General features: G+C 44.1%; 1 protein-coding gene across 1 annotated transcript in view; it reads right to left on the bottom strand.

Annotated features, from left to right (window-relative positions):
• TTBK1 (tau tubulin kinase 1) overlaps nucleotides 1–17,847 on the bottom strand; it is a 67,382-nt gene that overhangs the window by 21,090 nt on the left and 28,445 nt on the right. Inside the window, exons 7-13 of the mRNA XM_026041708.1 lie at nucleotides 10,437–10,502; nucleotides 9,624–9,716; nucleotides 8,803–8,928; nucleotides 7,007–7,161; nucleotides 6,008–6,227; nucleotides 3,674–3,849; nucleotides 1,478–2,036 (exon numbers count right to left, since the gene is read on the bottom strand). Of these exons, the coding sequence (XP_025897493.1) occupies nucleotides 1,478–2,036; nucleotides 3,674–3,849; nucleotides 6,008–6,227; nucleotides 7,007–7,161; nucleotides 8,803–8,928; nucleotides 9,624–9,716; nucleotides 10,437–10,502 (1,395 nt within the window). The remainder of the gene's footprint in view (nucleotides 1–1,477; nucleotides 2,037–3,673; nucleotides 3,850–6,007; nucleotides 6,228–7,006; nucleotides 7,162–8,802; nucleotides 8,929–9,623; nucleotides 9,717–10,436; nucleotides 10,503–17,847) is intronic.

Genomic DNA, 17,847 nt, shown 5'->3' with positions numbered 1-17,847 from the left:
AAGGAGGTTTTTGCACTCCCTTATGGAGCCACACAAATTCAGTGTGGGTCCCACACTGAACTGACCCAACTGAACTGACCCAGCTAWTTACAAAGTCCAAAGCTATGCACAGGAGTAACTAGAGTGTGTTTCAGAACACAAGAGCGATTAAGCTGCCTGCTGGAAAACTGAAGCTGCCCAACACATTAGCAGCAACTACTCATTATCTTTGTTTACTGACAGGAAATTAATTTACTGTTTGCCTGCGTGGATGACATTTTTAGGATGACATTTTTTTTCTTTTTTTTAAGAGTATCACTGAGAATAAACATCCTTCACACTGCATCATGTCCACCTTGCCTAGTTCCTCTATGTGACTGTGTTTCTTGAAGGCCCCTCTGGCCTTGTTTGGGTATGCTCAATATATCAGTGAAGTGTCCCTGCTCCTTCTTACAGTGGGTCCATGCATCTTGGATTTGGTTTGATTCTTTTTAATAGTTTCTTGCATCATTCATGCTTTGCTCCCGAAACTAACAGTCTTTGCTTTCTTGTATCGCTCTGGGATCCAGAGGAGAGAAGAGTCAAAGCAAGGATGGAGAGAGGATGTTCTTTTCCTGTGGTCCACACAATTTTGTTACCACCCGTGTTACCAGCCCAACAAATGTTCTGCTGCAGAGCAAGTTAGTGAAGGGGAGCACAGAAGGGAACATGCAGACTGCAAAGGCCCCTGCAGGAGATGGGTATCACTGTGCACTGTCCCTAACACCAGTGTGCTCCGAGACCTGACCTGGTTTGCTGGATCACATGTACATGGGGTAAGGTGTACATGGGAAATCTTCACTAACAGACAAAGGTGAAWATCAAAACACTCCACTGTGACTCCTGGAAAAAATTGAGGGAGCTAGTGACCATTTCCATGAGTAAATACCTGGTAGCAGCAATGCCAGGCCCTGAAGTACGATCAACGGTGTGTGTGCACATGGTTGCTCTGAGCTTTGCATTAGGTATTGCAAAGAAAGTTTGACTTGGAACTACTTTGTGCTCTGCATCGCCCTGGGCCTGCCCGTTGCTGACGAGTGGTTAGGTTTGAGGGCACTCTCTTGCTATATCCTGCTGTTGCTCACTGAGAATCTAGATGGAGAAGGTTTGGGAGCAACACCTCCATGCAGCCAAATCGCTGTGGGTTAACAATAAGAGAAATGATTCAAAGATATCCACAAGCAGATCTACGCTCTCCTCCTGCCCCTGTGCCAAAATGGCTGAACAATATTGATAACATGACGTCCTTAGCAGGGAATAACATTATTAGTTGTAGGGAGTAGCTCTGAGGTGTTCACAACACTTGCAAACATTGGCAGAAAGGGTCTCACGCAACAACATCCATGCTGGAAATCACAGCTTGCTCCAGCAGAGCTGAGCTCTCCCAAGATAATGACCGTGCTACACTAGGCAATGAGATACAGATCAGAGCCAAGGAGACTCTGCTTAAGGATCTTACCTGTCTCTGAGGACCAGTAGGTTCAGACTCCCGTCTCCTTTGTCGGGTAGCTGGTGCTGAGTGCAGGGGGGAGTGGGCTGGACTTCCTGTCTGCTGTTCGTGYTTACTGTCAGATACTGTTTGAGAAGGTCCTTCGTGTCTGTGGGAACTGTCCTCCTCCGTCACAGGCTGCATAGCCCGACTTCGCCCATCRTGTATCTTCGGCCTGACTGCCAGATCTGCCCCCAAGCGCCTCCTCTCCTCACCCTCTTCAATAGGTCTTAGTTCCTCAGGTTCCTCATCTGTGGTTCCAGAGGTGCTTGGCTCTGCACCAGGGTGAAAGTCCTTCAGCTCAGTCTCCTTATCAATGATAACCCACTCCTTGCTATCAAAGTCCTCTTCCTCTGCCAGGGGTACCGAGCGGAAAGCATTGCTGAGGGCTTCGTGTTCCACCGAAGCAGACACATCCATCCTACCGCTTGCCTGCCGGTCTGCTTGGCCAGTATCAATGGATAACATCTGGGCTGGCTGGGAGGAACACACGAGCCGCGACGGAGAGCCAGGCAAATCCATTCGAGATCTGCAGCGAGAACAAGACACCATTAAAAATGCATCAGGTTTATGGCTAAAATCAGAGGTCAAAAGAGAGAAATCCTCCACAGTTCTTCTCACCATCCTCATAGGTTTCAGACAGACTTAAAACAATTCTTTGGAATCTACATAAAGACACTCTCCCTTAAATGCCTCAATTTCAGCATCATTCTTCCTTGTAAATGACAGAGTACAAATCAGTATCACCCCTCAACACCAAGATACTCTTCCTCCTTGGAATGTTCTTTTTGTTTGTTTGTTTAATAAAAAAATACAAATAAATAAAACCACCCCCAAAATCTACTCCCTGACTAGSTGTCCCTGCTGGAGCAAGGGGTTGGACTAGATGATCTCTAGATGTCCTTTCCAACTTCAACCATTCTGTGATCCTGTGTGATTTTGTGACTTTTCATTATTGGATTCCTATAGCATCTTCACCTCTACTGCACTCCAAGGTGGCTATTGAACCCTCTACAGTGCTAGCAAATGTTCTTTGAGGAGAGCAAGAATATTTGATCTCCCCTGTGCAGCAGGAATTTCACTAAAATGCTCAACAAGCATAGGCGATCTCAGGAGAATTTGAGGAGCAGGAAGGAAATATGGCAAATAACGTTTAAGAAGGGGTAGCAAGGTAGTGTAATGTTCACTGACACAGTCTAAATAGCAACAACTTCCAGTGCCACGCAGAAATATTTTTCAAGCACTCCCTAAGCCCTGATGGCCAAGACAGCCCCTCAGCGAGAAAAAGCCAGTTGCAAAGATCGTAGCCACACCCAGAGGGACTTTTTGATCCTGCTTCATTTTCAAATATTGCCCCTCTTTGTCAGACCTTTCGTAGGAGAAGGCCTGTGTCTTCCCCACCTCATTTAGATGGGTCATTTCACCACCAAATCATACAACTGCAGTCCATGCACTTATTTGCAGTGGGAAAAGGAAGAAAGAGAAACAAAGGCTGTGAAATGGGTGACCAGTAGAGCAGTGTCACATGCACTTCTACTTGCCCTGTGTCTTGTAACAACTGTATTTCCCAGCACATAGTACCTTAAACAACTTGTTTTCATTGCTATTTTTGTTGCTTTTTGTTTCTTGCTCTTTTCCTTGTGGTGAATTTGAGTTAAGATATTCCTATAATGCTCAACAAAATCAGGGTTTACCTTTTAGATATCATGCATATTTTGTGCATCCAAGCAATTGCTGTTGGTTAGCTCTCAGAACAGGTGTATCCAAACATGTATCCTAAGAAGATACATTCTTCTCTCCCACCTAAATGACTTTGGTAACTGAAGTCTAGTGATTGTGCAATTTCTCTCTCATCCCTCTCTCTGCTTTCACAAATATCCCTCCCTCCATTCATGGGGTCTTTCCCATTCAAAAAGAGGATGAAAATCTTTCCTACTAACTCTCCTTATGATCAAACATCTCACTGCTCTGTGAGCTGAGCGTCTCATCACAGAGGTCATAAGCCAAGTCCCGGATTTTCCCACCCAGAACAGACTTCCCAGYGACTGCTGATTTAACGATGGGCTTGGCCTCAACTATCCATCCTCAAGACAGTATTAAGAATCATGGAATCATAGTATTCGAAGTAAGTATTAGAAAAGAGGAGGCTACAGAGGGTGAGCAAACCTTCTTTCGTTCGGATCCGCCTTGCCATCAGCCGTGGAGAGGCGCTCGGACTCGGGGCTGTTCACGCGGCGGTAGCGGAGGGAGCGCGCTTGTGCGGTAGGGGACTCTGGAGGCACTCGGACAGGGGAGCTGGGACAGACACCGTTTCGCTGCTCCTCTTCTACCATGCACTGAGTCTGGAAGGGGTAAGCACAGAGAGTCTCAAAACTTGATCACACACGTTGGTTTCACCATTCCTCCGTGCTTTTCTCCAGCACACAGTCGCAGCTGCACAGCTAACCCAAAAGAGCCAATCTCCCACCCACGTTGCCCCACACGACCCTAACTGCTTGCCCAAGATCCGCTGTATGAAAAAACCCTTGTCTGCCCATTCTTGTCCAAGCCCATACAAAGCAAGGTACATACTTTCACTGCTGATGAACATAACTAATACAGCTCCTAAATACCAGAGGCTAAAAGCAAAAGCCTCTAGGTGAACTCAACCACAAGCTGCAACATCTCTAAGAGTTTTGCACAGACTCAAGGTCAGCAATTTGGAGAAACAGGAACTTGAACACACAGACACTGAGAGTTCATTGAGAGCTTATACTCTGCATTTTCTCTTTTCATATGACGTGAATGAATTTGTTTTTTTTAATTTGGCAGCCGCCAAAGGAACAGAGTAGGTTGCTGTAGCTCAGTCTTCCTCTGCTTTCCACAGCAATCCTTGCTCCTGGGAGAAGAGACCTTGCTTAGACACAAGTGCCCAGGTGGAACGGTGCAAAGCCCAGCAGTAGCTTCGGGCTTGTGTTCAACTCTGTTGTGCTGCCATCCATGAATCCTCAGTGGCTACAGGCTGCTTCTGTGTAGAGAAGTGTGTGGCAAGGTGTCGGTGCAAGCTCCTGGTGCAGGGAACATTTACCTTTTGCATGCCCTACTCAGTTGACCTCTACTAATGCCCACAGGATCTGAACGTAAACAGAATTTCCAGTCAACAATTGCTAATGAAGAGTTGTGGTTAGTGGTAGGTCACCCCATTGTGGCAGGACAGGATGTACAGCAAGTCAGTGCCCATAATTTAGCATGTTTAAAGCATTCAGGCTGGCTTTGTACTGCGTAACTAAGCAGCTCGTGTCACTGTGAGGAGCTGGGAGAGCTTTCAGGCATTCCTGGAGCAGTGCAATAGATGAYAGGGATCTAATGTATAATCCATAGAGGACAAAATACTCAAAGGAGGTAATAAAGAAAAACWGGGCTTTGGGAAAGAGCTGATGTTTTAACTGTTGGGTAACAGGCTACTTTTAATATCCAAGAGGAGAGACTGGGTGAATATATAGGAGAGAAGAAAGAGACTTACGGAAAAACACTGAACAAGAACCTTGAAAGCGAATGAGCAGAAAAAGGTCCATTAGATGGCTTTGCCAGGCAAATCTGGTAGGCCCTGATATTACAAGCCACTTTTAGACAGGTTTCTCTGCTAACAGGCAGGTTCTCTACGGTATCTGATGTCACACTCCATGACATGCTGATTTCAAAATCAGTATTAAGATGAATGCAACAAATACTGAATTACTTAAAATTATGTAACAGCTAGGATTCTCACACTTAATATTTAATATGGAACCATTCAACTGAGATGCTTCCAGGAAATTAAACCACATTTATAAAAAAGGATTGAGAAACAGCTTGGGGATTAGGAGGAAAACAGGCTAAGAAGTCTACCATAATTTCTGAATATGAAGTACAAGAAGATTAAGTGATGCTTCTTTCTCCTCAGAAAGGCAAAACTTGATTGTTGGTGCTAGATGCACCAGCTGATCTAACCTTCCATTTTGTAAGGGTGAAATTAGGTGCCTTTTATAGACTGCACTGCTCCTAGAAAGTTAAAAAAAATAAAAATGGAAAGATCACAGTGTTTATGATGCATGGTGTGTAAAAACATGTCTTTGAAGACATCTCAGGCTGAGTTTACTTGCCCAAGAGCTTAAGAGACAATAAGATTTCRCCTTATAATTTCCAATATTGGAATATTTCCGATGTCATATTAGCTCTTGAAGGACTAGGATTCCATTGCTTAGAGTATCAAAATCCTACATGATAGTATAAAATTGTATGAAAGATTCATTCTAGCATTATTGGGTCCAAAACGGCATTTGTGTATTATGAAGCCCATATTTATTCCCAATGTCTTTCGTTCTACCGAAAATTTTGGGGCATTCCCCATTTCCATCAGGGGAGGCACTTGGCTCTGCAGCACAGCAGATGCTACAACAGCGCTTCCAGGTGGCTTTTAGAGGTCTGTGAGCCCACTGCCCTAAGTCCAGCAGCCACAGAAGGTAAATAAATGTTCTTTACTTTGCTGATGCTGATCCTGAGTTTGTTGCGATTCACATCTGTCTCTTCCCAAACTTCAGCCTCATTGAAAGCAGCGTTTGGAGCCTGGCCAAGACTTTCTGCCGGCCGGCCTGACAGGATGGGAGGMGCATTCTCTTGATCACTCAGATGTTCACCCTGTAGGACATCCTCAGTGTTTTCACGAAGCAAGTCCCCAGGTACTGGAGTGACATTAACCACCCTACAGAGGAGGTAAGAAGCAAGGTAAATTTATAGTATTTAAAGAAACAGCCCAATGATGCTGTCCCACAGCATTTCCTCAACAGCTTTTAGCATTGAGCAGAGCAGGTAATCCARTGTTATTCAGGTAGAATAGCCTTAAACTTTAGCATGATATGATCATTACAACACCCTAGCACAAAGACAGAGAGATGCATCAGTCAAAGACTGTTGGGGCCCTCAGGCTGCAAAGGTCTTTAGAAGAACTCCCCAGAAGCACCTATTACAAAATGCTTACTTTAAAAGAACCTTTCCCCCTTTACATAAGCCAATGAGCTTTATGGGCTCTACAGTGTTTATCATCTGTAATATTCAGATAATATTCAGATTCCTTAATGTCAGCCCCATTCAGATTCCTTAATGTCAGCCCCAACAAAAGCAACAAGATTGATGAAATTGCCAAATCTCCTCAGTTTTTAATTGGATTTGTTTCACTGGACATCATTGTACCTAGTGTACCTCTGGTCCAGCACAGGAAACATTCTGAAGGGCTGGGACATATTTTATGTGTGACCAGCTCACACATATCCTCCTGAACTCAGTATCACTAATTCACCCCAACGCAAGGCACTCTCAGGGAGGCTCCAACCATCTGTGCCATGTAATCTGTCAAACACAGAAAAACACGGGCTTATCAATCCTGGCCGAAAGCAGATCTTCCTTTCCAGGACCATAACAGCTTTTGAACCTTTCAAAAATTAACTTGCCACTGAGTCTCACCAACATGACAGCAAYACTCACCCAAACATGGCTGCTGTTTGCCTAGTGTTTTGCTGTGGAGGAGTAGAGGTGCTAGTGGACAGCAAGATATCTGTCCCGGCCTTCTCCCAGTCAAAGGCTTCATTTTCAGTAATGCCTCTTTCTTTCATGCTGTTCTCAAACACGGACATGATTAGCTAGAATAAATTGGCAAGAACAAGTTATGTTAAATTACAGAACAGCTTTCACAAAAAGMTAAAGCATGAGCACTAGTGCCAATGGCAGTTTATCATCTCTATCTTGTCTACGACAGGTACCAACAAATGAAAAGCAAATGTCACAAAATCATACTGGTGGTTTCCCAGGCTTGGTAACTGCAATTTCTTGGAATCTGCAGAAGTGCATGCAACATTTTGACACTGATTTGATTAAACCATACAGTTGATTTCTTACTGCAGGCTTCACTCTAAAGCATGAGATTGAGCTCAGATTCAGCTGAAATTCAGATCCATCTTCCTGCACATGGATCTTCCATTTGATGTGCATAGCCCAAGACAGAGAATGAAACTCCTCCCAACACTGTTGGTGCCAAGAGTGCTAGACCCCCAGTGACATCACTTGTCACTGGCCTCCAACTAGATTTTGTGCCACACTGAGCACAATCCTCCGAGATCGGCTGTTTTCAACACACTTCACTGCTCATCTGGCCTGTACTTTGCCAGCTTGTCTGCGAGGAAGGAGACAAGCTCAAAAAAGCCTCAAAAAGCCTCAAAAAAGTCTCACTGAAATCAAGACAGACGCTGCTCTCCTCTCATCTACCAAGACAGTCATCTCATTGTGGAAGGTTATCGGGATGGCTATGCCTGATTTTCCCTTTGGGAATCCATGCTGTCTGCTCCCACTCAACTTCCTATCCTTCATGTGCCTGGATTTTTTTTCCTCAAGACTTATTGCAGTGTTTGCAGTGATTGGGGAGAGGCTGGAGATCTCGCATTTTCTCTAGAAACCTGCTCCTTATTTAACATATTTGATCTGGAAAGCGTTTGTATAATTTTTTATTCAGTTAAGAGTTACAGTTGCTAGGCATCAACCCGTGAAGTGGCTAATACACTAAAGTGCTTCTGGAAAGCTTTGGGCGAGGTCTGTTGGAACACCTCCTACCATCCTCCCATTCATTTGAAGCATTATCAACAGGATCAGGCACTCAAATAAGACTGCACAGATGTTGTTTTCAGCTCTTTGGCTATAATGTACAGTGAAAATCACTGTGATATTAAAAAAAAAAAACAATAACAACAGCAACAAAAACACAATCAAGTTACCACAGCTAAACTGTGTTAGTTGAGCTGCTCTAACACATTAAATATATATGCTGGTAATTAATAGTAAATGGGAGAGGATAAAAGATATATGAAGGAGAATATTAATCAAAAAACCAACAGAGCTATGGCCCACATTAATCTGCAAGAAACCAAAGGTGCCAGTGTGCACTGCTGACCTGTTGGCACAGCYGCTTTGCAGACTTTGGCAAGTTGTGCTAAAAGTATGTTACATTTGGTGTAACTCACAACCTTGTTTTTAATAAAAGCTAAGAAGTATTCTGCTCATCAGTAAGAGCCTTCTTGTTTGGAGCACAGCTCCAAACGATTTGGGTAGAGTCAGGGAGAGGAAGAAGAAACACTGAGATGCTGAAGTAATTGGATTATACAGTCCAACCTTTTACTCCCGATTCTYCAGTATGAATGGAAAAAACATCCCCCAGCATGAAAAAAAACAGAAAATCCAAATGCCAGGGCAGAGTGCCTTACATTGCCTTGGCAACTAAGAAAAGCTCTTACCTGATAGTCTGGTTTGGTGAAGTAGTCTAGGCTTGCAATATGATCCAGAAATAGGTGGAACTCTGAAGGCATGTGTTTTAGCAGCATTCGGTGTTCATACTTCTCTTTTATCATGCCAACTTGCTCCTGGAAAAGAAAAARCCATCTGAGCCATGAATCTTCCATTGCTTATTACTCATAGTAAGTGCTATCCAGCCTTACCAGAGCACAGTCTCTCCTTGGATCCAGCACTTCCATTACAACTTCTGTTTTAGAGTTTCTAGCAAATTTAAGCTGATAACTGCAGGGGAATCCTGCGTTAAAAACCTCACTTCAGAAGCTGCCCCTTTAACAGAGCTTTCTGCACTTCTGTCCCACTGGCTTCCAGGGGTTGTTGTTCTGTAGCACAAGGCTCTTTCAAGATAACATAAATACTTCAATTCATTTAACTTCCCAGTTGCAATTTTGGTTTGGCTTCTTTGGTACGAGGCAGAGGTAGATGGCGGGGGAAAGAGTTCTATCCTCTCTCCATTTTAAAGACTGCTTCTTTGTAAGATATCAGCTTAGATCTATCTAGACTTGGCATTTTTGTTATTTGCTGTGTACCAATAAAGTCAAGATCACTTGATAGGCATCTGAAAACACCCGGCTATTCCAAGCAAGGTGAGCTCCACATTGTGCAGCAGCGCACGTAAAAGCCAGTTAGCATCTTACAGCAAGTCTCAATGAAAAACAGCCTTTCTACTYGAAGAAAAAAAATTGCACTCATCTGGAGAAAGTGGAATAGTAAGAACCACAATAATGTTGGACCCTGCTTTAAGCAGAGGCACTAGGATTCCTACCTTATCTTTGATCTTTCGCCAGGGAAGCTGCCCAACTGCAAATTCCACCAACATGTAAAAGAGGGACCAGAGATCATCGTGTCTACCCATTTCCTGGAGAAAAGAGAGATAAAGACTGAGCAGCAAAGTTCCACACTGCTCAGCAGAGCAGATGTCTTTCTACCTGAGAAACCTCATTTTAAGAGGCAAAAGAAGTCACACATCCTATGATAGCATTACAGAACCCAGACTGAAAATCAAAGATGCAAMACCAAGCATTAGGCGATATCATATATTCACCTGAATAACCCCCCAAAACACAAATGTACAAAACCCACAATAGGTAGAGAATCTTTCAGTTATTTTTTTAAGCTMAGTATCATTCAAATTCTTTTCTCAAGACAGTAGTAATTTACATGGGGTTTTGTAAAACACTCATCATCAAGCACAACAATATGCTACAGATCTCTAACAACTCCTTCCTAAAAGGATAAATTTCTGGCAGGTTCCTTCCGTGAAAAAATAACAATTTAAACTACTCAATTCCAGGAAAGTTACAGGCAGCTAGAAAGAGGCTCTTACAAATGGAAACACTTGGCACCACTGGTTACAGCAGTGTTTTGTGAACAGGAAGAGGATTCTCTAGACAATCATTGTAACGAAGGAATCAGAAGCACCCCAATCCTGAGGAACCCGGAGTCATTTTCCTTTTTTTTTTTTAAATTATTATTTTTTAAATCCCAAACTTCTACTTTATACCTCTGCTCCTGAGAACAGCCTTCTGGAAAGAAACACTCTTGCTCTTTTCACCCCTTATTCCCCAGAAATACTCACTCGGTTTTTGTGGGCGTTCACCGAAGCATAGCGGACTGTTCCCCGAAACCCAGCAACGTTGCGAGGCTGAAGGGAGAGAACAGATCATCTCAGAGACASAGCAGGGTACTGTAAAACCTCACAGGCAGATAACCCTGAGAACTTCTGCAGATAATCCTGAGAACTTCCTATCTACGTCTACGTTTTCTCCTACCTATCCAAGGGGCATCAAGCTGCTCTTGATACCTTCTATCTACCTGTTCTATCAGTCATGCTTCCAACTCTGCTGCCTCACAAGGGCCTTTGACCATACAAGTTCACTTACTGAAGACACCATTTTTCGGAGCAAGGAGTTAAGTGAAATCCAACCAATCCTTTCAGTTTTGCTAAAAGGACTTAGTTTACAGAAATGCTTGCAGCAAAGCTAGAGTTCAGTCCAGGCATCTTCCATCATGATGCTAAATTTAGGAAGAATAAACATGTCATGTAAGAGCCTACACTTACAGAAATTTAAATGCCTTAACAACAACTCTGTACAGTCTCATCTAGGTCAGCTGATTCATTTTTATTCTTTCAGCTGTGCCTCTGCTTTTAGAGATAACCTTCAATTCTATAGCTTCATTCTAAGGCATTCTTCTTTCTACTCAAATATATACAAACCAGTCCCTTCCTTTTCGGTGCTGGAAAGCTGCTGTGAGTTTCTCCAGACATAAAGCATAAACTTTCCCTTAGCATAAAGCTTTGAATGTTTTAGAAACAAGTTCATCAACACTTTGCCACTAACACACAGCCCTAGTGGCATCTAATGCTGCTCTTCTACTATAGCAAAAATTCAGAAGTCTGCTATAGAGTATTATAGAGTACATAGAGTACTTGTTCCATCTCCACGTGAGGAGGAACTTCTTCACTGTGAGGGTGACAGAGCCCTGGMACAGGCTGCCCAGGGAGGCTGTGGAGTCTCCTTCTCAGGAGGTCTTCAAAATCCGCCTGGATGCCGCCCTGTGCCCTGTGCTCTGGGTGTCCCTGCTGGAGCAGGAAGGTTGGACTAGATGATCTAGGGGCCTGGAACATCTGCCCTATGAGCAAAGGCTGAGRGAGCTGGGYSTGTTCAGCCTGGAGAAGAGGAGGCTGAGGGGGGACCTGATCAGCGTGTATAAATACCTCAAGGGAGGCAGTGAGGAGGAGGGGGGCRGCCTCTTTTCAGTGGTGGGCAGGGATAGGACTAGAGGAAATGGCTTCAAACTGAAGCATCGGAAGTTCCACAGKAACTTAAGGAAGCATTTCTTCACTGTGAGGGTGACAAAGCACTGGAACAGGCTGCCCAGAGAGGTTGTGSAGTCTCCTTCTTTGGAGATCTTTAAAACCCRCTTGGATGCAGCCCTGTGCCACGTGCTCTAGGTGACCCTGCGTGAGCAGGGGGGTTGGACTCGATGACCTCTGAGGTCCCTTCCAACCTTCGGCATTCTATGATTCTATGATTCTATGATCTCTAGAAATCCCTTCCAACTCTAACCATCCTCTAAATTCTGTAAAAAAAGACTATAACTCTAGTACGTTACTCAAATTATCCTCCAAGAGAATAATTTGGAGGAATTATTCTTCAAATTATGGACATGTCCCAATGTCCATACATGTCCCAAGCAGCACGTAATCTTGTAGTCCACCAGCCTGAGCTAGAGCTCCTCATGTAGCAGCATGTAACAGCCAAGATGTTTTCAAGATAATGCATCCGTCTCTTCCCAGAGCATTCATGAGAATTCCCCCTGGCAAGGGACTGAAAATACTCTTCAGCACTTCACTGAAGGTGAAGGGTGAAAGCTTCTGAAAAGTAGAAATGTCCAACCATGGGAAGGGATCTGTTGGTAGTGACCACTGGTGGAGACCTCCTCTATCCTTTCAAAGGCAAGAAAACTTTTCCATTCTTTTCCATTGTGGAAGTTAGTGTGCTTGGAAAATTTTCATGAGACATACAGCATGTTATGAATAATTCTAGTGGGCAATCCGTAACACTTTCAGAGCAAATACCTGGCAGTRTTTGTAATTCAGGGGATGTCATCTTTCATGTTCTTTGCTCATCTCAGTGGCTTCAGCTGTTCAGCCAAATATGTATTTGTACCTACTGAATGCATTGCCACAGGGCTGGCTTCAGTATGGGCAGCAGTATCTTTCAAAGTCTTTAGATCAATTATTTCTTGCACACAGTATTTCTAGACTCTAAACTTTCTAGACTCTTAATAAGATCCATTCTGAAAACAACTTCTAGACGGTTTCAAATGTATTCTGCTCCCCTTTCAGAAAAGGAAAAAAAMCCCAATGTTCTAACCACATTTTAATGTGCGTGTGTCCCATGGCCATCGTGGAAGAGTTCAGCACCCCAGCTCTGCAGCTCAATCCAATTGCCTCTCTCTGATCCTGGGTGACGTGCAGAAGASAGCCCTGCAGCTGAGCAGGCTCTTACATTTTGCCATGAAACCCTTACACAACACAGGCCTTGACATTGGAGCTTTCCAATTATTCTGGCAGAGTGGTTAGATCTTTAAAACAAAACAGGCAGATGCTAGCTGCATTAACAGCATCTTTTCTTTGGAAAGATTTTGCCTCCTTATAACCATCCTTGGCTGCCCTGACAGTCACAAGGCAACAGCTCATGCCTTTTGTCTATGCTACTAATTGCTGCAGTCAAATGCAGAGCRGGAGAGATCACACTCTTCATCCAAACAAGCTGCCCTGCCTCAGCACTCGCTGTGGCTCACATTAAATTCAGAAGAAAAGTTAGTGCCAGTTGGATATACATCAATGCTCATTTTCCAGATCATTTCTTTACACCTTTCAGCTCTTAATAAATTTCAACCCACTGCTGTATAGCTCCAACARCAGAGGAAAGCTTGGATAAACCAGCTTTCCTGACATACCCACATTCAACACTGTGTGTTACATCTTCATTGTGTAAGAACTGAAATTCTAGCAGTTAGGAACTTCAAACTATCGAATCATGTATAATCCAACCAATTTGAATCCCTGATAAGATGGCAATGAGGTAGAAACCTGAAATACTATTTTAAAAATATATACAATTTTTTTCCTACATCAGCATTGCTATCAAAAATGCTGATCAGGGTAAAAACAAAAGTCTCTTCCTGCATGTGGATTGCACCTAGCACACAAGCTAAGGTTCATATTACACACAAGTGCCAGGGAGACTTGAGAGATGTGAAGCATCTTGCCTTGTGTGAGAAGTTAAGTTTAAAATGAGTTTTAGCCTTGGAGAATGTGTTAGAACAGCACCAGAGCGCAAAAATTATACTCTGTGCTCCTTCCAATATGCATTGGCTGTATGCATTACCAGAGCCGAATTAGCTAACAAAATACTGCGCATGGTGGATGCATCATTCCAAACTGGGAGCTCTCTGGCACCCATCAGCTTTTCCCCACTCTCCAGGTCAAACCCTCACAAAGATCTGTGTTTTAGGTGCCTCAATGGTGGGCTTGTCCTGCTTCCAGCAGTTAGGCTTGCTGGGGATACAAGGGGATGTGCAGCTTCACCTCTTCTGTAGCGCTGGTCACCTCACAGACAAATCCTGTGCTTCTCGTGTACATGTTGAGTTGTCAGTTTGAGCAGTGGGGCTTTCCAGAATCATTAATGACAGCAGTGTTTGTTTTTTTATCCCAAGAAGGAGACATAAATTAATTAACAGAGGAAGTATCTCCTTGACTTCGCTGCTAAAAAAGGGGCAAAAGAAATCACAGTCGCTGGCACCCTCCCAAACATCTCCCAGCCCTTCAGGCAGAATCCCAAGTGTTCTTGGCCTCTGCATCACATTTAGGTAGTTGTCACGATCCTGCTGAAAAATAAATATATCATGAGGGAATAATAAAAAAAAAAAAGGAAAAAAAAAAAGGTGTAATTTGGAATCCCATATATAACAAAAGCACAAAACAAAATGAAAACCCAGAAGCATGATGATGGCTCACTCACAACTCATAGCAGAGATGGTTACGAGCAGCGGATGAGGAGTCAACGCATCAAACACAGCCTCAAAAGAGCCCAAAAGAACTGTAAAACAGAGAGAAACCCAAAGAAAAACATGATAAAAAAACAACAAAATAAAAAAAAAAAACACAAAAAACCCCACAAAACAGAAATTAATTCAAACAAACAAAAAAAACCAACAGAAAGACACAATTCAATATTACATCCCTCCTGACACCTGAGCCTCTTGTTTTGCTGCTCTCGTTGGCTGGCCTATCTCCCTGGCCTGGGATAGCTGCTGCCCGTGCTGCATCTGGTTTTATTTAGATGCAGAGCCTGAGGAAGCCTCGGTGCTTTGTGAAGCGGTGAGAGGGGTCCCTCTAGAGTCCAGCCTCCCCTTGCTCGCCTGTCACTTGCTCCTAATGCAAGCCACAAAARTAGAACCGGAGAGCTGAGCCAGGTCCAAGCCCAATTGCTCCTTTGGGACTAGCTTGGTTTGGTAAAAATACCTGTCCTCTAAACCTCGCCTTCTCATCCCCAAAAACCAAACTGATTAAAATCAGAGTGAGTAGTTTCGCTCCCTCGCAAACACATCCAGCCCTTTACCATATAATTTGCTAACCTGAAGCAGGACCTTGGCTCACAGATACCTAATTCAGTGGAAGTCAAGCAACTCAAAGCAAATCAACCCACTTGTTCTCATCTGAATCTCAATATTCCTCTTACTTCAAAACGTACAAGCTCTAAGACGCCTGCAGATTTTACAACTCTATTCAGTTTTAAGCATATTACTTGACAGCCTTGTACTAATCTTTCCAAAGCCAGAGACACCCCAGGGATGAAACTTTAAGCTTATCCATTTGAAAAGGACCCATTTTGCACAGATAATCGAATATTTATTCAATTAATGAGTGACATTTATTCTGCAACCTGTCAGCAAGGACACCTGCCTGGTGGAGGGGGATTCGGCTTCCAAGTCGAGGCAACATTGACTCGTCCAGGCGCTGAAGCCCCTGTTCCCTCTCCACCAGACAGCAATAATTCTGTTCATCTCTGCGGAGCCCAGCAGGAAGCAACCAGAGTTTTGTGTTGAACAGCTTGAACCAGAAGGAACGACATGGCCAGCAGCCTATCCCTGCAGCCACTTGGCTATAGAGGGACTCTGAACTGGAAAATGGCATCTTGGCCCTCATTTTCATTAGGGAATTTCAGCCTGGATCTTCTCTTCAGCAGCAGTCTTACGAGCAACCTCTCTGCACTTTCCTACATGTCACTGTTAGTGCATGCAGTGAAAATGTTGGCCTGCTGAGGTAACTGCTGCCAGGCTGCACAAGGAACACACATTTGGCTAACGTCTAAGGCATCTTCACAGCCACCTCCTTGCATGGGCCACCCTATAAACCGCTGATTCATGGATGCTCAAACCTGCATACCTGACTGCCTTCAAGTTCAACTCAGCTGAACCTTACTTATTTTGCTACCTGTCAGCTCATCTGTACAGTGCTATCTACCTGCTTTCCCATAAAAGACCATGTTTTTTTCCATGTTTTCATGCCATCAAATAGTACTCCCTCAAAATCAGGACAATGTCACCCAATAGACATCAGGTACAAAGGTCCCTACTTGCTAATAAATTCTCAAAACTATCAGCTAGCTGCTTTCCATACCCTTCATTTTAGTTGCACTGGTTTTCTGTACTTGTAAGGTTTTATAGCAGAATGTCAGCTCTCTTATCAAGACCAAGTTTGTTACTCCTGTTTACTCTGCTGTAAAAATGTTAAGCTTATCAGTAAGCCTATCCACACGTTTCCAGTGTGATAGAAAAAAGCAACTGGCCTTCTAAGTGTGAATAATTGAGGGGCTTAGCATGTAGGCGTTCATATACTTTTTTCTTCTCTCATAGCTCATTTCTCAGGAGAGAAAAACTTAGTGGAAAACAGCAAAAAAAAAAAAGAGTATTTTTATTAATACAAGCACTCTTTACTTCTATTACCTTTCCCACTGCCATAAAGTTTATTTTTAACACTGTGCCTAGACACGCAGGAAATAAAAGCATCTCTCTGTTAGCTGAGACGTTTCGGCAGCCTCCGCGCCGGGCTCCGCTCCGTCCTGCCTCSGGCTCCTTGCGGCTCGGCCGCCCTCGCACATGCAGCACCTCCCGCAAAGCCCTGCAAAGCACCGCAGTGCAGCGCGACACGGCGCCGCGATCGATGGGCCGCAGCTGACTAAGCTACAAAAGGCTCTTGCAGAGCCCGGCCGGGCCCTGCGGGCAGCGCCGGATTCCCGGGAGAGCCACACCTCGCCTCCAGTTGCAGATAAATAACAGAGCAAGCCCCTCTCTGGAATTTCGGTCTCTTCCAAAGGATATTTTGGAAAGCATTGGGAGTGCATTTCAAGAGGTGAAGGTGCAGAGGAAGGGCAGAGTGCTCTCTGTAATGCACGTCAGCGACAAGCTSAGCAATCTTCAGCACAGACACAAGAGTTAAGCACCCGAAAGCTGAGCCACGCCAGCAGAGCAGAGCGGCTTGYTTCCTTGTGACCCACCTCCACTACGGAAGCACACGCTGCTCACTGTGTTATCTGCATAACTATGTGCCTGCCTCTATTCCCCTCCTGGTTCCAAGTTTCCAGCCAGATCCTAGTGCTCCCTATCAAACAGGTTCTGCTCATCCAGCCCTCCCCTAGGAAAACGACTGGGAGAGGGAAGTTTTTCTTGTACTCTTTCTGTACCAGACACTACCAAGAATTTAAAAATACAGCTTTTCAGCCCACTCTCCAGTAGTTAGCTCTGCTTCCTACAATACACAGCAATGCAGAATGCCTATAAACACACTGCTGTGGGGGCAGAGACGAGCAGTATATCCAGGACACCAACAGGAATAAAACTGCCCYGTGCCGCTCTGAACGATGACAGAAGGCTGCATCTAGAGGCAATAATGGTTAAGATTCTTACAAAGCTCTTTGGATCCCAACACATCCATTTTGTGATAGAAGTTCTTCTGATGCACTCCAAAATGCATGTCTTCATCTGTGGGGAAAGGCAGTGGGCTTGGAGGAAGCAATGCAAGTATTAAGGGAAGGAAACAATTGCTTCCCTTGTTGCAACAGGACAGAGGCCAGAGGAGCTCAAGGTGACTCCGCTCCCTACATTTTCTTCTCCAACTAGGCAAATATGGGGCACAAGCTTTCTGCAGGAAGAACATCCCTATGGAGAACACCACCAGTTTTCTTTTAACTTTTCTGTGTTTCTAAGCAGGTTTTATCTATACCAATTTTTCTATTTTTCCGCATGCAATCACAAAGTGAAAGCAACTTCAAAAATCTCAAAGAAGGGCTAAAAAGGGAAGCGCTGTAGAGAAAGCTGTTTTAATTTGAATGGAGGGGACTGGCAGAGATGGACTATACCAGCCAGTGCTGCTACCATCACACTGTGACCAACACTAAGAAAAAGGCTCTTTGCAA

The sequence above is a fragment of the Nothoprocta perdicaria genome, unplaced genomic scaffold, assembly GCF_003342845.1.
Source record: "Nothoprocta perdicaria isolate Ctin4 unplaced genomic scaffold, notPer1 scaffold_290, whole genome shotgun sequence".
Taxonomy (NCBI): Eukaryota; Metazoa; Chordata; class Aves; order Tinamiformes; family Tinamidae; genus Nothoprocta; species Nothoprocta perdicaria.
This window is presented reverse-complemented; position numbering and strand designations above follow the sequence as displayed.